Source organism: Oncorhynchus clarkii, chromosome 26 (genome assembly GCF_045791955.1).
Source record: "Oncorhynchus clarkii lewisi isolate Uvic-CL-2024 chromosome 26, UVic_Ocla_1.0, whole genome shotgun sequence".
In the NCBI taxonomy this organism is placed as follows: Eukaryota; Metazoa; Chordata; class Actinopteri; order Salmoniformes; family Salmonidae; genus Oncorhynchus; species Oncorhynchus clarkii.
In genome coordinates, this window is record NC_092172.1 from 7,653,695 (window position 1) to 7,676,546 (window position 22,852).

Sequence of the window (22,852 nt, forward strand, 5' to 3'; positions counted from 1 at the left end):
CACAGAGGCATTAAATACCATTTTGACTTTCCTTCAGACATTCTACATACACAAAATGACAGTTTGTCTCACTGGGTTGGACCATCAAAGCCTAGGAGGTGAGACTCCATTATTTTCTGGTTGGTGAAGGACAAGACATTACAGGCAGCAGAACACCTATCAGTCGGTCTACAGTAACAATCATCCCCTGCAGTCACCTGAGGTAGATGATAAGTGTTAATATGATCTCATACAAATGGCGGGTTATTAAAGACTGCGCTTTTACTGACTGGGCGAATAAAATCAACACTCACTAGAAAGTAATTACAATAAATACAGTTGTTTAAGTACCATCCTTTATTTTTTTTTCTCCCAATCAGACAATAACAAAAACATGTGCCAATAGAAACAAATACAGATTGATATTGTCAACATTGCACACCAGTCTGTCCATCACATTTTGGTCACTATATCAAGTAAAAAATTAAAATAAAATACATTTTTTAATAAAGAAAAATGCATATTGCAGTTCTCTATTTTTTTTAAAGAATTGCAATAGATACTCTTGCCCTGAATTGCACAGCAACTCAAAATAAAGCACAGATAATATACATAAACTACCATTCATTGGTCTACTGTAGCTCCTTTAAAAATGAAGTTGTCTGACCCCATTCAGCCACTGTAAGCTCCATGCCTGCATTGCACTCATTCAAGTGTTTTTGTAGCTACAAGTCTTGTTTTATGCTTGTAAATTTAAAAAAAACATTGTAAAGTTCTCATTCATGCAGATATAGCATTGGTAGTTCCATGCTCCTGCCATTCCAAAGAGCACTTTCCACTTGTATGTAATTCAAAGACTGTGGATATCTACTGAACCTTTAAGAATATAGTACAATTAAAACCAGTGGACCTACGGAAATTATGATGGGAGAGGGTGCTCTTTGCAGTAATCGACAACATGGAAAGTGGGACCGTAGTGCATCTTTAGATTAGCATATAAAATATAATGTTGGGGAATTTGTGTCATTTCAAACAGAACTTAAATTTCTGTTGAAGGCTAAGTCAATTGGAGATAACAGCTCCAGTATGGGAAGTGTATTTTTGCACACACCATAACAGGACAGAGCTCATGGCACATGAAATGGTGTCTGATAATAATAGCCATGTATTTTCTGTTCAAAGTGAACTATGGGTAAAGTCAGTACACAAAGCTAAGGTGACAATGTGAGATGTTGAAATGGTTGAGTTAATGTACTGAAAACTACACGACAACAGCAAAACTCATTATGGAGCGATGGACTTCCCAAAAAATAGCTTTGCAAGTGCCAGCATGTCTCTGGGCCAGATTCAAATCTGTATACGCACAAGCACACACACAACTTACTACTACTAAGGCTGAGGCTATTCAACTCCATTTCAAGAGGTCACTTTGTACTACACTACATGTGCTGTTTGGCCTTTCCTCCGCTGTTAAAATATTTTCTGATGAAACTGGTACAAGATGGTAGATCATAGACGATAGAAAGGCAACTTTCACTGGGATATCAAAAGAGGCATGATTGTTAATAAATGTGTCACCCCTTTGGTGATGTCAAGATGAATCATGAGCAGTCTTACTTATTCAACAAGTGTCTCTGACTTTCAGAAGGTAAAAGTTTGAGCAATGTTTTCCTCTGTATATTTTGGCTTGTTTAATTCCAGTGGTAGGTTTGGACACAGTGCATTCAGAAAGTACTCAGACCCCTTATTCAGACTTTTCACACATTTTGTTATGTTACAGCCTTATTCTAAAATGGATTATTTTTTTCTCATCAAGCTACATACAATACCCCATAATGATAAAGCAAAAACAGTTGATTTTTTTTTGCAGATGTATTAAAATTTAAAAACTGAAATACCTTCTTTACATGAGTGTTCAGACCCTGTGCTGAGACAAGAAAATTGGGCTCAGGTGCATCCTGTTTCCATTGATCATCCTTGAGATGTTTCTACAACTTGATTAGAGTCCACCTGTGGTAAAGTAATTTGATTGGACATGATTAGAAAGGCACACACCTGTCAGTAAAAGGCACATGACAGCCCGCTTGGAGTTTGCCAAAATGCACTTAACTCAGACCATCAGAAACAAGATTCTCTGGTTTGATGAAACCAACACTGAACTCTTTGGCCTGAATGCCAAGCCTGCCAAACCTGGTGCCATCCCTATGGTTAAGCATGGTGGTGGCAGCATCATGCTGTGGGATATTTTTGCAGCGGCAGGGACTGGGAGACTAGTCAGGATTGAGGGAAAGATGAACAGAGCAAAGTACAGAGAGATCCTTGAGGAAAAGCTGCTCCAGAGCTCTCAGGACCTCAGACTGGGGCGAAGGTTCACCTTCCAACAGGACAAATATCCTAAGCACACAGCCAAGACAATGCAGGAATGGCTTTTGGACAAGTCTCTGAATGTCCTTGAGTGGCCCAGCCATAGCCCGGACTTGAACCCTATCGAACATATCTGGAGAGACCTGAAAATAGCTGTGCAGCGACGCTCCCAATCCAACCTGACAGAGGTTGAGAGGATCTGCAGAGAAGAATTGGAGAAACTCCCCAAATACAGGTTCTTGTAGCGTCATACCCAAGAAGACTCGAGACTGTAACCGTTGCCAAAGGTGCTTCAACAAAGCACCGAGTAAAGGGTCTAAATAGTACTTTTTAATTTTTAATAAATTAGCAAAAATGTCTAAACCCCTGTTTTTGCTTTGTCATTATGGTGCATTGTGTGTAGATTGATGAGGGAATGTTAATATACATCCAAATTATACAAATGCAAGTGCATTTCCTACATCTCCATGTCAGTCTCTGAACAGGAGGATATATGTTACAATACCTACTCAAATATGCACCTCTTTCAGAATGCAGTATAATCATAATTGCCTCAAATGATATCTAATCTTCTCAGCGTCAAGGCTAACATGATATTTCAACTATAGTGAAGTCAACTAAAACGGGGCCTACGGTCTTCATTATTGAAAATGCTGACAATCAGTGTGACCATGAAACAAAATGGTGCAGTTTGAGGCTATGTGGCACTGGAGCTGGGGGTGGTGAGCAGGTTGGTCTGGACAGGCGTGATGTTTTGGATGTTTGTGTGCGTCTGTATGTCGTTGTTTGTATGTGGATGTTTCTATTGTTAAAAATGTAATCAAATAAAAAAGTGGACCCCCAAAATATTCAGTGAGAACATATGATTATGTACGAGGCGTAATAACTGATGTAGAACTACACAATTCATTTACTTTTCAGAATCAAATAAAAAATACCCTATTTTCAGTCTGGCGTTAGAAACACTTGAGGGCTTTCATTGACAACATATTTCCCGTCACAGCAACTGATTCAGTGCTACATTTATTCATGTATCTGGCCATAATAGAGAACAGCAATTATTTACAATGAAATGCATCTTAGTTGGCATTATGGGTTGTTTGAAGGTCAAAACTATAAACTTCGGACAACAAACACAATCAAGTAAAAAATTTGTATATGAAAGTATACCTTGTTAATGTGTTTACAAGGACGTCTTACAAGGATGTTTAGTGATTAAATAATGAGAAAAACAGCCAGAGAAACAACTCATTTCAAAATGCAGTAGATCCACAGTTACTGTGGTGCTACATTAAACTAGTTATAATGTAGGATAGCTTTCGGAATGAAACCAATTCCTTCCCACCACTCTCTACACAATATAACACCATTTAAATGAATCACAGGTCTTTATAACTTAAGTTGAATTATATTGCTGGTTTAAATGGCCAGTCAAATTTTAACAGATTATAACTATGGAAAATAAATAGCAACCACAAACGATTGGTTTGTGTGAAGACAACTTATTATTTTTGTATGTAAAAAAACAACATCCACCCTGTAAATTTTACAACTCAAACTGTCAGAACATTTTTGAGTTTGCTGAACGTAATTTAACCGCTTCATGTGCATGTTAAGGATCTGTAAAAAATGTTGAGGTGAATAAATACGCCTTTGACTTCTGTCACAATATGAGAGAAGAAATGCTTTGTAGTTCTGAAACTAATACATATCAAATGCACATTTTTTATAGTAAATAATGACCAAACACAAAACATTTTAAATGTATAGTATGTACAAATTATATAAACATCAATCTGCTTAAAAATGCAATAAAAATACACCATGACTTAATTAAGTACATTAAATACAAACTAATCAGCCAACAAAATAAGAAAATCAAGGCAATTGGAGCTGCAGTGCATAAACTGCTTTAACACAGAGCTACTACGAGTGTACAGTACCAAATATCCTTATTAAAACTAAGAAATAAAAGAAACATTTGCCAAGTGATCATAAAGTAGAACAATATTGATTTATTCAATTCAAAATTGTTTGGTGATGAGAAAAGTATTACGTGTAAAATTCCCCACCTTCGTGGATAGTTTGATACCATCACACTGCATTATGGGTGGACAAATCAGTCAACAAACTAGAATAATGTACAACAAACAAATAAAACCGTAATCCAAATAATGTCATTTTTTGGTAGCCTTAAAAGACAGCTGGCCTACAGATCAGAGTGTTCATACCCTTTTGAAATGTACTCAGTCATTGTGATCCGTACAGTTGAAACGCTCACCGCTGCTGTTTATAGACACAGAGAGATGCAGCTCCATCGAAGAGTATAATAATACAATGACCTGGACATTCAGTTACCCAAGCTCCTGTCCTAAAACCTTGGAGCTAAATTCAACATTCAGTCTAGGTGGATCGCAAGCGCAACACAACCTGGGGAGAAAAAAAACATGTAACAGAAGAGCCATCTCTTCCAAGCGTTCCGACACAAAACAGCTTTTTTTTGGCAGTGCAATAATCAAGTCCACTGGTCACAAGCATCTCTCACATGATGGACCTTTAAGACCTCTCATCTGGTAGGATTCCAACCAACTCCCTAGCAGGAGAATACAACACTGGATATCTTTTAACCATCTTCTCTGGTGAGTTTCCTCTTTTAGCTAAAGTAGTTTTGGCACAGGGTTATAGGGAAGTGGTGCTGGAGGTCAGGGAGCAGAGGGAGGTCACACAGCTGTCTCCTGGTCCTCTCTCTGGATCATCTGGTAGTGCTGCCGGTTCTCCAGGTAGGCAGCCAGCTCTGCATCCTTGGCCTTCTCTGCACGATGCTTTGGTGTGTCACCCTGCAGCATAAGAGAGGCAATTTGCTCAACATAAAAGACTGCAATGAAGAACACAACTTTAATTAAGGCAGCATCTATTTCTCCTGAGGTCTGAACATTAAGCCGCAGAGTCAAAGACCAGTCTGCAAAGTACAGTCTGCAAAGTACAGTCTGCAAGTACTTTTGAGACGTACGAATCATTTGCATTCAGATTATCATGTTTTAGTAATATTTCCAGTTATCAACAGTGAATATGCATCAAATGTTTGTTTGTCTGTGTGCAAAAGCAAATCTATAATGTTTTTAGACTGAAAAGTTTTCAGATTCATCCAAGAGCTACTGTACCATTTTCCAATGTTTTATTTTACCTTGATTTAACTAGCCAAGTTAGTTAAGAACAAATTCTTATTTACAATGATGGCCTACCCCGGCCAAACCTGGACGACGCTGGGCCAATTGTGCACCGCCCTATGGGACTCCCAATCAAGGCCGGATGTGATACAGCCCAGGATCGAACCAGGGTCTCTAGCACTGAAATGCAGTGCCTTAGACCGCTGTGCCACTCGGGAGCTATTTAAGAAATAGCTTCACAAAACCCAATTATTTATAATTTCTTGTTTTTTTGAAGAGCTAGAGCCCCAAAAAACTCAAGCGAAAAAGAAAAGAGAACATGGTGAGATGTTGAGATAAAAAGATAGGAAAAGTCATTGCTAAGATATGCTGATGTCTCAAGGCCAAGAGTGAATGTATTGTGAGTGAGAAAGAGACCGACAGGCAGAAAGGGTGGGAGGATGAAGAGATGGAGGAGAGGAAAGAAAGCCAGGCTGAACTGCACCACAAGGCCGAAGGGTATGTATCAGACGTGCCCTAAATCCTGCAAGATTACATTTTTCATCATTGCTTGGACGGACGGACGGACGGACGGACAGACCGAGACAGACAGAGAGAGACACAGACAGACAGACAGACAGATACAGAGACAGACACAGACAGACAGACAGATACAGAGACAGACAGAGACAGACAGAGACAGACAGACAGACAGATACAGACAGACAGACAGACAGACAGACAGACAGACAGACAGACAGACAGACACAGACAGACAGATACAGACAGAGACAGACAGAGAGACAGACAGAGAGACAGACAGAGAGACAGACAGAGAGACAGACAGACAGAGAGACAGACAGACAGAGAGAGAGACAGACAGAGAGACAGACAGAGAGACAGACAGACAGACAGACAGACAGACAGACAGACAGACAGAGAGCTGAGTGTCATGGGCTACAGTAATCTCTAGCATTCTGTCAGTTGCTTATGAGAGAGACTACATTGCAGACACACCATGTGCAGTGAGAGTTTGAATAGGAAAATTCTTCAAGCCTTGACATGAAACTCAAGACATCTTAAATCTGGTAGTCTGAGCCTTCCAGGACAGAAATCTGAGATAAAAACCAGCTGTGAGGTCTTCAGAAGGAGGATCTTGTGAAATACTGTAGTAAAAAATGAAAGCCTTGTGTTCCAACTGCCTTCCACACACTGTCAATGGTATCTTAAACAAATGTATCCATTTGGCAATCTGCAGGAGAGGGTAAACACATAAGATATTTTATGGTGGAGCCACTTGGAGGTAAGTACTTTAATTGACATCTGGCTAGTTTGGTTCAGAGGGGATGTATAGGGCACCGCTGTAATGCTCCCCCACCCGGTGTACAATTAGCGTGTCATAAGAAAGACAAGCTAATTTTCCTTCTGGATGATGATTAGGCCATTCTATACCCACCACTTATCCATTTTACATTTGAGTAATTTAGCAGATGCTCTTATCCAGAGTGACTTACCCCTCTTAAGATGCCGCTGGAGAACAAGGCTGACGTTTTACGTATTCCTAACCAATTGTGTTTTTATGTTAGTTTCTTTGCTTTGTTTGTAACTTATTTTTTTAAACTTATTTTGTAATAATGTTGCTGCTACCGTCTCTTATGACTAAAAATAACTTCTGGGCATCAGAACTGCGATTACTTACCACGGGACTGGCAGAATCCTTTTTTTCCTTTAACGAGTCCGACGAGCCCGACGTGAATGATATACTGCTTCCCTGGGAACAGGCCCAGATCCCCGTCATTTGCATGAAGAGAAAGCGGAGAAAAAGGGGCCAGAGGGCGGGCTGCCTTCTGAGAATTCGTAAGCAATCGAATAAACCCCCACTTCCTTCCATTCTGCTAGAAAACGTGCAATCTTTGGAAAATAAAATCGACGACCTATGCGGAAGATTAAACTACCAATGGGATATTCAAAACTATAATATCTTATGCCTCACGTAGTCATGGCTGAATGACGACATTATCAACAGACAGCTGGCTGGTTTTATGCTGTACCGGCAGGACAGAACAGCGGCATCTGGTAAGCTGGTGAACAACAGCTAGTGCACGATATCTAAGGAAGTCTCAAGGTTTTGCTCGCCTGAGATAGAGTATCTCATGATAAGTTGTAGACCACACAATCTACCTAAATAATTGTCTTCTGTATTTTTCATAGCTGTCTACATACCACCACAGACTGATGCTTGCACAAAGACCACACTCAATGAGCTGTATTCCGCCATAAGCAAACAAGAAAACGCTCACCCAGAGGCGGCGCTCCTAGTGGCCGGGGACTTTAATCAAGGGAAATTTAAATCCGTTTTACCAAATTTCTATCAGCATGTTAAATGTGCTCCACACACAGAGACGCGTACAAAGCTCTCCCTCGCCCTAATTTTGGCAGATCTGACCATAAATCTATCCTCCTGATTCCTGCTTATAAGCTAAAATTAAAGCAGGAAGCACCAGTGACGAGATCAATAAAAAAGCGGTCAGATGAAGCAGATGCTAAGCTACAGGACTGTTTTGCTAGCACAGACTGGAACATGTTCCGGGATTCCTCCGATGGCATTGAGGAGTACACCACATCAGTCATCGACTACAAAGGGAAGCACAGCCGAGAGCTGCCCAGTGACACAGGTCAAACAGGTCAACATTCATTCATTCATATTTTACTGCTGCTATTTAATTACTTGTTACTTTTATTTTTAATTCTTACTCATATTTTTTTATCTGCATTGTTGGTTAGGAGGTCGTAAGTAAGCATGTGGTAAAATGTGATTTGATTTGAAGAGCAATTAAGGTTAAGTGCCTTTCTCAAGGGCACAACTTCATATTTTTCACCTAGTCGGTCGGGGAATCGAACCAGCGACCTTTCGGACCCAATGCTCTTAACCGCTAGGCTACCTGCCGCCCCATATAAAACACTTCTCAGGGGTAGCCTATGCATCAACTTGGTTTCTTTTGGCCAAATAAAGAGTAAAGCAATGAGGGAAGAGGGAGCGTTGCTCTCACCTGTAAGTCTGTCTTCATGAGGGATGCCCCTGCCTCTACCAGGTAGTGACAGATAGTCCTCTGACACAGTGACGCTGCTTTGTGCAACACTGTCTCCCCACTGAGACAGAGAGAGAGACAGAGACAGAGAGATGAAGAAAGAGATAGGGAGAAAGAGGGGGGATCCAATGAGTGTAACTTTCTATTTTAGACTTTAACTAGATACATCACACAGACTGTGTGTAAAATGAGCATTTCAAAATCCATGTCTTAAACTTACTTTTCCTTTTCTGTTACATCCAGGATATCTGTGGGTGCTGTTTTTTTGGTAGGGGGCAGGGAAAAAGAGACATTTCAAAGCATGTCCCTAAACCAATTACAACGCTCCAAGATACTACTTTTATAGAATAGTAAAAAGCTGGTGTAGGAGGACTGACAGAAAACATATCCTTTTCAAATATTGGAATGTATCATTCGTTGTTGAGCAAGAAAGACTCCATAAACGACAACAAGAGTACACAGAGTGAGATGTACCCGCGCTGTGCGCATGACCCTCAAATATATGGCGTTCCACACCTGGGACATAATTCTACTATCACAAAAAACATAGAGCATACTGTGCTGGGTTAACTTCTGATCCATAGTTCATATTTGAGGGTCACAGACTCAATTTGGGAAATATCACAGAATTATTCAGTATTGTGAGGGGGGATGTCCTACCTACAGACTTAAATAGAACACATAAATGTGTATTGCCTCGTCCCTACCATTGTCCAGGATGTATTTGACAGTCTCCTTGCTACCAGTGTCCACAGCATAGTGGAGCAGGGTGCATCCTGAGGGGTCCTGCAGTGACAGGTCAGCTCCCAGTTTGTGCAGTTCCTTCAGCTGGGAGAAGAGGGCACATTGTTATGACTGGAGGCGTGGGGAAAGTGACTGCATGTCCAGAGGAATGGGGGAATAGACTGCATTTTTATTCATTGCCGACCAGAGAAATGCTTACCCTGAGTTAACGTCACGACAGAAGTGATCATCATTCCCTTGTTGAATGTATCAATTAGTGAGCCTACATTCATTATACAGTATGTACCAGTCAATAGTTTGGACACAGCTATTAGTGGTTATTTGGTTTTTCTTTAATTTTTACATTGTAGAATAATAGTGAAGACATCAAAACTATGAAATAACACATGTGGAATCATGTAGTACCTAAAAAAAAGTTTAACAAATCAAAATATATTTTATATTTGAGATTCTTTAAAGTAGCCACCCTTTGCCTTGATGACAGCTTTGCACACTCTTGACATTCACTCAACCAGCATAACCTTTTTGGTTACTACATGATTCCATATGTGTTATTTCATAGTTTTGATGTCTTCGCTATTATTCTACAATGTAGAAAATAGTAAAAAATAAATAAAAACCCTTGAATGAGTAGGTGTGTCCACACTTTTGACTGGTTCTGTATATGCAGTGTGCATATCCAATGGCCACTGTGGCTCCCACTCACCTTCAGATGGTCTTTGCGCTTCACACATTCAATTAACACTTCCGGTGATACTGTAAGGAGGTATAAGATATGAGAGGAGGCTGTAGATTCAGTAGTCATAACAACAGCAGACCATAATACATGACAGTGTCCTTTGGGGAAAGATCTGAGCAGTGTGCATGAATAGTTCTCTATGGGGCACTTGTTTGTTTGGTTTTAGTACTATATGTACTATATGACTTATGTAAGACTGACAGTCTTGGGAAAGGAACCTCAAACTGAATTGATGAGCAAAAACATTGTCAATCTATTTACTCAGCTAACATGGACAGTAACGAGAGCAAGATGCATGTTGCTGCCTTCAGTAGAGGGACAGTATTTAAACACTGGATCATGAAATGTTTTAAATTAACACGGATAATCACATTCGCGCCTGTTGAGTTCTTGGGTTCAGTCTCAATATGGCAAATCCTTGTTGAAAGCACCAAATTGCCCTTTGTAGATTATTTACCCTAATCCACCCATCTGCATGTTTTCCGTCGAGGCAGGAAAACAGTCGGCTCAAAATTCCCCACAGCATTCTCACAAATCTCAGTTAGCCAGCTCTGCAAGTCAAACAGTTGCTACCACGACGTCTGCGTCTGAAGATACAGTATGCTCTAGAATCCTGCTGTCAGAGCTGAACAACCAGAATTAGAATGGGGCTGCTACTGGAAATTTAGTTTTTTTTGTCCTTTAGAAAACAACTCGAGAGATGCCAAGTCAGGTCTCGAGAATATATTCTGACTGGGCTCACGCCAGAATCTTCGTGAGGGATGGACTTGAATGCTAATGTGTTTCCTGTGAATTTGAATAATCCTTCATCGCAGCACTCTAGTTCAAATGCTGTGAAATGCATATCTTAAGTGGCAATAAAAAAAAATGTTGGGGGGTAAAACCCTTCGCATGATGGCAGGTGAACTTCCGGGGGTTTGTTTAAGCAGGGCCACAAAGGCTAAGACATTTTTAGCAACGTCTTGAATCCAGCTCAAAAAAAGCATCAGGCTCTTATCGTTCGACATTATTCATAGAGAAACTTCATTCTGACAGGAATTAGCTGGCGGTGGATTTTAGTTTGTTAAACCTTGATTGTGGGCACCGATTTACCCACATCCACCAAGTTAACGGCGTCAATTCATAATCACCTAGTGCAACAATTCAAAGTGTGTTTGTTTTTACCTTTGTCTGTATTGCACAGTGTATTCTTCTCCGACCTGGGGGAGATAGAGAGCAAGACACGATTAAAGCAATACAAAACAAACAGTTCACAAAACAAAATGCTTGTAAAGCCCACCTCTCTGCACCCCTTGGGTTTTCATAGCAAACATACATGATAGGAAAAAACCTAAAACAAACCAAATCCCCAAAACAAAATGTCCCAAAAAAAAGACTTGCTTCGGTTGCATGGTTTTGGTTCAGATGGGAGGTGGTGTGGTTAATTAGACAGTCCCCTGATTTGCTCTGTTTTTCCAGGCGTCCCTTGCCTGCCAACTAGCCCAAGGTAAAATATTCTAATACGTGTGTTTGCAGCCAAAAGAGCTCCACACACACACACACACACACACACACACACACACACACACACACACACACACACACACACACACACACACACACACACACACACACACACACACACACACACACACACACACACACACACACACACACACACACACACACACACACACACACCAGTAGGGCAGTGTGAGTGGACAGAGAGGCAGCTCTTGGGCCTCCCTGCTGTCACTCCAGGTTATGTTACTGTCTGATCCTGGCTGGGCTGTCTGTTTGCCAGAAGCTAAATCCCCCACACACACTAATCCACTGAGAACTGACACAAGGCTAACATCAAAACGCACACAGGCAGGAACAGTGAAGCTGAGACTGACTGTCCGAGGAGCAGGCCCTGTACTGACCAGGACGAATTATCCTACTGATTGGTCAACCCCACCTCTCTCAGGCTGGCCTTAAGACTGGCTCTTCATCTTTGTTATTAGCACAGAACAGAAGGCGTAAACAATAATGGGTATGAAAGGTGTGAATATATAAAGAACATTAGAGGGTCAGAGACCATTGTATTAATTGAGAATTTAAAAAACGCTGCTTGAATAGATACTATAACGGTCATCTACCAAATCAAAGCAAACTTTCATTTGTCACACGCGCCCGAATAAAACATGTGTAGACCTTACTGTGAAATGCTTACTATGCTAGCCCCTTAACCTGTTGGATCTCTAGGGGCGCTATTTCATTTTTGGATAAAAAACGTTCCCGTTTTAAGCGCGATATTTTGTCACGAAAAGATGCTCGACTATGCATATTATTGACAGTTTTTGAAAGAAAACACTCTGAAGTTTCAGAATCTGCAAAGATATTGTCTGTAAGTGCCCCAGAACTCATTCTACAGGCGAAACCAAGATGATACGTCAACCAGGAAATGAGCAGAATCTCTGAAGCTCTGTTTTCCATTGTCTCCTTATATGGCTGTGATTGCGCAAGGAATGAGCCTACACTTTCTGTCGTTTTCCCAAGGTGTTTACAGCATTGTGACGTATTTGTAGGCATATCATTGGAAGATTGACCATAAGAGACTACATTTTCCAAGTGTCCGCCTGGAGTCCTGCGTGGAATTCGGTGCGCAAACGCCAGCTGCTTGTACTTTTCCATTTGATTGAGGGGAGAAACCATGCTTCCACGAACGATATATCATTGAAGAGATATGTGAAAAACACCTTGAGGATTGATTTTAAACAACGTTTGCCATGTTTTCAGTCGATATTATGGAGTTAATTTGGAAAAAAGTTTGCGTTTTGAGGACTGAATTTTCGTTTTTTTTTTGGTAGCCAAATGTGATGTGCAAAACGGAGCTATTTCTAATACACAAAGAATCTTTTTGGGAAAAACTGAGCATCTGCTATCTAACTGAGAGTCTCCTCATTGAAAACATCAGAAGTTCTTCAAAGGTAAATGATTTTATTTGAAGGCTTTTATGTTTTTGTTGAAATCTTGCGTGCTGGATGCTAACGCTAATGCTAACGCTAAATGCTACGCTAGCTAGCCACTTTTACACAAATGATTGTTTTCCTATGGTTGAGAAGCATATTTTGAAAATCTGAGATGACAGTGTTGTTTACAAAAGGCTAAGCTTGAGAGATGGCATATTTATTTCATTTCATTTGCGATTTTCATGAATAGTTAACGTTGCGTTATGGTAATGAGCTTAGGTCTGTAAATAGAATCCCGGATCCGGGTTTGGTCGACGCAACAGGTTAAACAACAGTGCAGTTCAAGAAAGAGTTAAGAAAATAATGACCAAATACACTTAAGTAAAAAATAATAAAAAGCTATCGGTACCGAGTCAATGTGCGGGGGTACAAGTTAGTTGAGGTAATTTGTACATGTAGGTAGGGGTGAAGTGACTATGCACAGATAATAAACAGCAAGTAGCAGCAGTGTAAAAAACAAAATGGGGGGAGGGGTGGGGTGTCAATTTAAATAATCCGGTGGCCATTTGATCAATTGTTCAGCAGTCTTATGGCTTGGGGGTAAAAGCTGTTAAGGAGCCTTTAGGTCCTAGACTTGGTAGACTGCGGTAGCAGAGAAAATAGTCTATGACTTGGGTGACTGGAGTCTTTGACAATTCTTTGGGCTTTCCTCTGACACCGCCTAGTATATAGGTCCTGGATGGCAGGAAGCTTGGCCCCAGTGATGTACTGGGCCGTACACACTACCCTCTGTAGCACCTTATGGTCAAATGCCGAGCAGTTGGCATACCAAGTGTTGATGCAACCGGTCAGGATGCTCTCGATGTTGCAGCTGTAGAACTTTTTGAGGATCTGGGGACCCATGACAAATCTTTTCAGTCTACTGAGGGAGAAAAGGTGTTTTTGTGCCATCTTCACGACTGTCATGTGTGTTTGGAACATGATATTTCGTTGGTGATGTGGACACCAAGGAACTTGAAACTCTCGACCCGCTCCACTATAGCCCCGTCGATGTTAATGGGTGCCTGTTCGGCCTGCCTTTTCCTGTACTCCATGATCAGCTCTTTTGTCTTGCTCACATTGAAAGAGAGGTTGTTGTCCTTGCACCACACTGCCAGGTCTCTGAAGGCCATCTCATCGTTGTCGGTGATCAGGCCTACTACTGTTGTGTCGTCGGCAAACTTAATGGTGTTGGAGTCATGTTTGGCCACGCAGTCGTGGGTGAACAGGGAGTACAGGAGGGGACTAAGCACACACCCCTGAGGGGCCCCAGTATTGAGGATCAGCGTAGCAGACGTGTTGTTGCCTACCCTTACCACCTGGGGGCAGCCCGTCAGGAAGTCCAAGATCCAGTTGCAGAGGGAGATGTTAAGTCCCAGGGTCCTTAGCTAAGTGAAAGAGTTTTATGACTACTATGGTGCTGATTGCTGAGCTGTAGTCAATGACCAGCATTCTCACATAGGTTTTCCTTTTGTCCAGGTGGGAAAGGGCAGTGTGGAGTGCGATTGAGATTGCATCATCTGTGGATCTGTTGCGGCGGTATGCGAATTGGAGTGGGTCTAGGGTATCCCGGGAGGATGCTGTTGATGTGAGCCATGACCAGCCTTTCAAAGCATTTCTTGGCTACCGGAGTGAGTGCTACGGGGCGGTAATCATTTAGGCAGGTTACCTTCGCTTCCTTGGGCACAGGGACTATGGTGCTCTGCTTGAAACATGTAGGTATTACAGACTCGTTCAGGGAGAGGTTGAAAATGTCAATGAAGACACTTGCCAGTTGGTCTGCGCATGCTTTGAGTACACATCCTGGTAATCTGTCTGGCCCGCAGCTTTGTGAATGTTGACCTGTTTAAAGGTCTTACTCACATTGGCTACCGAGAGCGTTATCCCACAGTCATCCAGAACAGTTGGTGCTCTCATGCATGCTTCAGTGTTGCTTGCCTCGAAGCGAGCATAAAAGGCATTTAGCTTGAATGGTAGGCTCGCGTCACTGGTCAGCTTGTGGGTTTCCTTTTGTAGTCCATAATAGTTTTCAAGCCCTGCCACATCCGACGAGCATCAGAGCCGGTGTAGTAGGATTCAATCTTAATCCTGTATTGACGCTTTGCTTGTTTGATGGTTCGTCTGAGAGCATAGGGAGATTTTTTGTAAGCGTCCAGATTAGTGTCCCGATCCTTGAAAGCGGCAGCTCTAGCCTTTAGATCGATGTGGATGTTGCCTGTAATCCATGGCTTCTGGTTGGGATATGTACGTACGGTCACTGTGGGGACGACATCATCGATGCACTTATTGATGAAGCCGATAACTGAGGTGGTATACTCCTCAATGCCATTTGATGAATCCCGGAACATATTCCAGTCTGTGCTAGCAAAACAGTCCTGTAGCGTAGCATCCGCGTCATCTGACCACTTCCATACTGCACGAGTCACTGGTACTTCCTGCTTTAGTGTTTGCTTGTAAGCAGGAATCAGGAGGATAGAATTATGGTCAGATTTGACAAATGGAGGATTAATGGCTAAGCAAGCATTTAGTAAAGCCATACTGATATTAAAAGAGTACGAGATTTGGGTGAATAAACAAAGCATTATTACAATGTTACTAGAATCTTACAAAACAAACCCATCTTGATTTTCAGATGGATCACTGCTGTAATTGTACTTGTTTGGGAAAAGAAAGAACATCTTCATCAGACAGAGTAGACTCTTTTAGAAAGGGTCTAATCGTGGGCTCTCTAATCCTGTTCCTGTAGAGCTACCCTCGTGTAGGTTTTCACCCCAACCCCAGTTTTAACTTAGTTGGTTGATCAGCTGAATCAGGTAATTATTAGACTCAGATGCATTAGATTAGCAAAAACCTATAGGACAGTAGCTCTCCAGGAACAGAGTTGGAGAGCCCTGGTCTAATCCATTGGAAACCTTGGACTCACCTGGACTTGAAAAATAATTCAATTAGACACAACAGAGCTTGCTGTGCAAAGCAACACATTGTGATCATGGTAAATCGGAGGAGAAAAGAATCCCTGTAACAAGTCTTTCCCCAAGGTCTGGGAGTCCTATATGTCTGTGGGTTACTAATGTGCCTGCTTTCCCCTGTTAGAGGTAATTAACCACACAGAGCCCACAGTCTCTCTCATCAGCCCAGGAGTCTCCCACAATTACCCAGTCTGTCTCCATCCACTCCTCACTACAAGTCTCACTCCCAAGATAAATCTTTGATCAAAAGAAGGTTGAGCGTCTTGTTAGAGTTGCATATTTAAAACTCTTGACAAAAGGCGGCTGGCTTCCCGTTAGCTGTTACCAGCATACGTCATTGGTCGGGCTGGGAATTTTCCCCCATCACTAGTTATTGGGCTGTTTGACTGTGGAAGAGGCAGACGCCAGCCAGCAAAAGTGGTAGATATGGGTCCAGTGTTCATAAGCTCAGGGGATCATAAGCTCATCATGAAGGGAAGAGCTACTGTGCCAAATTCGATGAAAGCGAGAGTGCCAGTCATGTGGTATTTACATGTAGGCCACGTATTGTCTGTGATACAGTTGATGAAACAGGTAGCATGTGCGAAAGATATATCTTAAGAGGAAAGTGTACTTTGATTTAGTAAAACCACACAGTTACACCCACACTTCATGCAAACGTTATGAGTATTCCAGTCTTACGTTACATCAAACTGCATTATCAGTTCCTTTACAGTGCCCGTGACAAACAAAACACTGAGGTTAAAAAAAAAAGAATATATGTGTTGGTCTGGAAACAAGAGAAGCAGAACACAATCAATAGCAGGCAAAGTATATGTTCAAGCCTTGGGCCCCTGGCAGCAATTTCCTTTGAGAGTGGGAACAAAATATGCAGCTAAGATGTTGGGCAACATCAAGCCCCAAACCACTGGCCTAGCCTCTGTCGCTAATGGATTGTCAGTGTGAGGGAGATCCAGGGCAGATTACACACAGTTTACTGGAATATCTAGCTCACCTCATAATTATAGTGGAGCCCAGCCTCCACAGTCCAGACACATACATCACCACCAACCTGACAGTTATTCGCCATTCACAGGGAGAAGGACTTCAGAAGCTTTTATGTGTGCTCTTCCACAGTAAAACTAATGCCTAGGCATTAGCTCTGGGAATAAACATGACTCTTCAGGTCTCAGGGCAAGGCTACTCATAATGTGATCTCACCCCCCCCTTTCCTTCTCCTCGCCACAACGACCCCAGCAGTTCAACTGATCCGCGTCATAGAATCAAGGTTGCCTGCATGACTATAGACTATGTTAATCAACTGAGCTAAAGACAAAGCAACAGGATTGACCTTAAAAGGACACAAGCCGCAAGATGTACTGCTGTTGAACGGTCAAATTCAAATGAATTATTCTGTTCCAAGCCAACTGGCAGGGCTGCAGCTGGGCAGAAAAACAGACTCCAAATTGTGGCTTTAAATGGGGGATCATTTTTTCTTATTAGGAAGTGAAAAGCAAGCCATAAGCTGATAACAATTTGTCACCTCGGAGATCGTTAATGCAAACAGTCTGTACATTCCTGTGTAAGTGAGAAAAAACTGCCGGTCTCAGAATGAGGTATAATAGGCAATTAGAGGACCTAGCGGTTCGGTTCAGCACATAGAGCTTTCGAAACGCAAACATTGAGTCAACAATGGCATGGGGATGCCATCTTTTCTTTCCATCGTTAATTTATCAAAGTTTCAGGATGTTTTGATGCATGCTGGACTGTGCGCTCCGGTGTACCTTCTACGGTCCATGCAGCCAAAACACACTCTACAGATAACAACCTCCTTTTCTAGGAGGAACTTGCATTACGCCCAGTTGAGCACTATCATTACAAAATACAGTGAATAAAGAACAGAAATGTGACAGCTTATAACGCCACCTCAGTCGATGTTATATGCTCATTTAAGCGGATTTGTTGAACATAACATCAGAAGAAAAGCTGACAGTGATTTGCTTTGTATCAAGGCTCAAATACCCTCTCTTTTAAGACTAGCTGATAACTGACTAATTACCCATTCGATATAAAAACAAAACCCTTGCTAGCATCCTAAGCATTTTACCCGGACATCAAGAAACAAAAAAAGCTCTACATCTCAAATGAATTACGACATTGGAAATAATTATAATTGCACGACAGGGAAGCATAACACAGGAAAATATCTGGCAAGGAAAAGCTACAAAATACATGAATCAGTCTGTTTGGCAGATCATTGAAGTGACAAGCAAAACTTAATATTCTGGGCAATTTCATTCGGCTCCTGTTTGGAGTGGCTTTGCGGTGCTGCACACATGACAGCGTTCAGAAGATGTAACTTCTCATTAGTCATCTCAGTGGACATGGAGAGCATCCATCATGCAAATCTGCCTCCAGACGAGACTCAATCAACAGTGAATTAGCGTCGCTGAAAAACACGTGTGGCAAAACAATGACAGATAATTCATTGTAAAATCAAAATGGGAGGATGTGCCTCTCTCTCTCTCTCTCATATGGTTCCATCAGCAGCTGAATGCCATCCCCACATTCTCACTAGCATCCTGCCAAGCTGGGACGTGAAGGTGATACCATTGTAAGGACAATGGTATCACGTTTTTAAAAATATCCTTCAGAAATTCAGTTTTAAAGATGTGATTCTCTCTCTTCACTGGGATAGTAGTGGACAACATGACATGTCTGGCACATTGCGTTGACGTCTGTGATATTGTATCGACTCCAGACCAAGTCTCTAGTAATCAGAAACGTTGCTAAGTAAATGCATTCTGGTGTGACAGAGTGTTCTACGGGCAGAATCGAGAAAGTGACTTGGTGAAGAGAAAGTAAGTGAATGTGGTGAAAGGGGGCTTTGATCTCACCTCAATGTTGGGTTGAAATCAGCTGCAGTAGTGTTAGACCGATGGATACATCCTGCCCTTTAAGACAACATAAAAAATAATAATGGATGGACCAAAAAAAACTAAACAGATGAGCACAGAAATGATAAATGTGTAAACAGGCAAGATAAACAATAAAAACAGAAACATCTGGAAAGCCTCTACAACCAAATCCTCATTTCGAGAATGTGTTATCGGCATTGAGATGGTACGGTCGAGTTTTTAAGTTCATCAGCTGCAAATGTTTTTTTGAAAATACGAGTTGCGGTATGCAAAACTTACAGCAAGTGCACTTTCACTCAAAGTAATAGTAGGGCTTCACCCTTTAGTTTAATTTTCCAATATTACCTTCATTGTGCCATGGCAAAATGGGATCCAGTGCCTGTATTGTACGTGGTGACGAGCGACCCTGGAGCCTCACGGTCCCGGCCGTTGGCGTGGCCACAATATCAAAGAGCAGCCTAATGTCTATATATTTCATGGCAGATTCAATTAGAAAGGGCGAGTCTGTGGCGGATGCTGTTATACACTCTTTTCCCTCCTTCTCTCTGGCCCCAATATAGGGAGGTTATATAAACAAAGCACGATCAGCACTAAAAACAAGTCCTACAAACCATTCTCAGTTCATAAACATTTAAGAATGGATGACATTATGAAAGCAAAAACTGTTTGTTTTCATGTGCTTGCCAATGAAAATAAAAATGAAAAAAAAACAGCATTTCACTGCTTGTCATCTCTGTTTCACGAGGTGAACCATAACACTTTTCTGAAATGATGAACTGTGACAAATACGTACAACTCCACCGTGAAGAATACATTTCCTTGCAAAAAAATGGAATGGTACAGTATGGCGCTTTATTGACTCAGTGACACCGCAGAATACGCCATGGAACAAATCCTGGCCTAAGTAGATTTGTACACCTGCATGGAACCATACTCTAACAGTGTCACAGGCAAGACCCTTTTCTAACGTCCGACCCCTTCCTATTCAGTCCAGGCGAGCGTGACAGGAAAGGGAATGGAGGCTACACCGGTTCTGTCCGATAATGAGGGTTGGCTAAGTCTCCCCCAGCCTCATTCTACTCCTGAGCATATCACACCCTGCTAGGGATATGGTCATGGCTTAAAACAGCCCGGCACTGCCGGACCTACACACAGTGGAAGTTAAACACGGTGATTAAAGCCCTCTTACAATGGCATAGTGGGAGGCTAGTATGGCTAGCTTCATTGTTTGAATTTCTATGTTAAGTAGCTTCAAAGATAGAAGTGTGTTACAAGAACAAAAATCAAAGCTGTAATGTGTGATTTGGGAGATTGGCGGCTGCCTCTGTTGGGGGGGGGGCACCACCCCTGCGTTTTAGTCTCTCTTCTCACCTGGTGAGGGCAGGCCTACTGGACCTGAGGGAGCTGCTGTGTGCCAGTGCCTCCACCACCGAGCTGTCGCTGGATATTCGCTTCCTCTGAGTGGTCTTCTGGAGCTCCGTGATCCTGTGAGAGAGAAGGGGAAGAGAGAGGGGAAGAGAGAGAGAAATAGAGAGAAAAGAGGGAGAGGTACAGCATGCATAAGAAATAAGAAACAACGAGGTCCGAGATGGCCTAGAAGGGCATCACACATTGGATACATTTAAAAAAAAAAATAATAATAATTACTAGGCAAGTCAGTTAGGAACAAATTCTTATTTTCAATGACGGCATAGGAACAGTGGGTTAACTGCCTGTTCAGGGGCAGAACGACAGATTTTTACCTTGTCAGCTCAGGGATTTGAACTTGCAACCTTCCGGTTACTAGTCCAACGCTCTAACCACTAGGCTACCCTGCCGCCCCAAATTATGGAACGTCAGAGTAGTTAGAACACCGTTTCTATTCCCGCTGGGTCCTGAAGCGCGGAACATTTAAGCCTTTTCTTGTTATAATATTAAAGCTAGGGTACATCAGAGGTGGGCACCGTATATATAACAATAAAGTGTGTTTATATTGCTGGGGGATCTAGTGCAAATACACAACAACAACAAAAAGAAGGTACACGCTGTATAGATGAACCCATTGTGGAAGATTGAAACCAGAACATTCCCACCATTGGGAGCAGAGTGAATAAGCAAAAGAGAGCGCTTGTGTATATGAGACAGAATTATAGAATGATGGGGTCTAAAGAACAAATAAGACGGTTCGAGATACTGTGGAAGATACGATTTCTCCTAATGGTAGAAAGTTGCAGTTAATGAACACATGAACATGCAATATAAATGTTCCTGTCATCCAGCGCCCAACAGTACTGGCTTTGAAGCTTATTTTCCCCCACTAAGGTCAAAAGAGTGTTAAAATGATAAAATGGTGTTAAATTGTTAATGCAACCAATAATGGCTTGGTTCTAGTAGGATTGAACGTCTTATATTCCATTCTAACTGAAGAGCTGCAACAAAAGAGCAGAAGTGGGGCGCGGATCATTATTTCAATCACTTGGGGTCTTGTTGTGGAGAGCAATGATCCGAAATACGCTGTGGTGCCTGGGTCTGTCTGTCTACCACCAACCTGCTCCACCTCTCCCACATTCATCACATTAATTTGTCTGACTACCAACCAGGACCAGAGGAACAAAGAGCAGACACCCAGCATACAGGGAAAAGTGTCTGCAATGCTAAAAGAACATGCAAAAGCTGTTCAAATGTTTATGGGTCAAATATTTCGGAATATAGGAGTAGGGATGCTGTTCAGATCAATTGGGGGAAAGTCAGAAACTCACTAAAATAGTGATGTTTTTGCAGGGGGAAAAGTTGATGGGCAGGACTTGAACCAGGGATGTGCAGAGCCTAGAAAATGTAGAGATTCTCAGGAGTGAACAGTCTGCACTTGTGTGCAGAGATGTGCACAGCTGCATACACATTACATTGTCTGTTCAAATCGGATTGGGGATTTATGAAATACTGATCATATGACAAACAAAGACGATGAAAGCCTCTGACATCAAATTAATAAGACTGTTTTCCAAAAGATCTAAAGCTGACATCTTTAACTAATAAAGAAAGATGCACAGCAGGACTAGCTTGTACTTTATTTCCAGGACCGTGGAAGTACTTAAAACAAAGCTTCCATTGTGACAGAGGAAGAGCAGTGAACACAGGAAACGACAATATTATTCGAGAGCATCATGACTCGTGAATGTGTGTTGAGTCATCTAAATCGCTCTTACTATAGATCTGACCCTGACATAGACCTCATCGATCTCCCCCAAACCTAACCTAGGCTAACCCCATGCTCAGCCGGGCCAATTCCCCATGTCTCGTTTGGAGCTGAACCTACTCTCTGGCAAGCCTGAACCTACTCTCTGACAAGACAATAGCGTCAAATGCCAAATGGATAATCAGATTGGGAGAGAGCACCTCTCACCCCCGATCTCAGTTGTGAAGTTCTATTGTGAGCATGTGTGATTTTCTCCATTTCATGAAGTAAAATAGAATCTTGATTCTAAAGAAGGTGGGAGTGAAACATAAGCAGTGAGGCAGATTGGCACTGTACTCATTCCCAATCCAAAGGGAACGCTGGGTTTTTGCTCATCACCTCCCACATTCATCCTCCTCCACCCATTCCCACCCACACAATCAACTTTGCATTTTAAATCAAACCAATTGCCCTGGCAACACACACATGGCTTACAGAAGCATCTATTTTCAAATGATTCAAATGTTATATATTGAGGAAAATAAAGCAAAACAGTACACACTTTGTTGTTAAACTGCGTTCTGCCGGTGTAAACCTTATTTTCCATGAGCTTGAATGTGTTCCACCCACAAAGATCTTGGACTTAGTGTGTTGATCACTCTAGAGGCTTATATCAAGGACCCAGAAACCCCTGCTACATCCAAGTAAAAATACAAATACTGCATGGCTATAGGGAGAGACAAGCCCATGGGCTGAGTAAACAATCTTGGGAGGACAAGGTAAGTTAAGGAGGAGGGGG

At 41.9% G+C, this 22,852-nt stretch overlaps 1 protein-coding gene across 13 annotated transcripts in view; it reads right to left on the minus strand.

Annotated features, from left to right (window-relative positions):
- Positions 1-318: 318 nt before the first annotated feature.
- The window catches only part of LOC139385015 (diacylglycerol kinase zeta-like), a 124,968-nt gene continuing 102,434 nt past the window's right edge, over positions 319-22,852 (minus strand). For 7 of the 13 annotated variants that reach the window (XM_071129994.1, XM_071129993.1, XM_071129992.1 and 4 more), the window contains 8 exons: positions 20,271-20,384; positions 18,879-18,935; positions 11,226-11,260; positions 10,029-10,078; positions 9,286-9,406; positions 8,799-8,835; positions 8,540-8,639; positions 3,303-5,180 (listed from right to left, as the gene is read on the minus strand). In XM_071129994.1, the coding sequence (XP_070986095.1) occupies positions 5,064-5,180; positions 8,540-8,639; positions 8,799-8,835; positions 9,286-9,406; positions 10,029-10,078; positions 11,226-11,260; positions 18,879-18,935; positions 20,271-20,384 (631 nt within the window). In that variant the 3' untranslated portion in view covers positions 3,303-5,063. Of the gene's footprint in view, positions 5,181-8,539; positions 8,640-8,798; positions 8,836-9,285; positions 9,407-10,028; positions 10,079-11,225; positions 11,261-18,878; positions 18,936-20,270; positions 20,385-22,852 lie in introns of all 13 variants that reach the window. The other 6 variants (XM_071129990.1, XM_071129987.1, XM_071129988.1 and 3 more) reach the window with 4 other exon arrangements.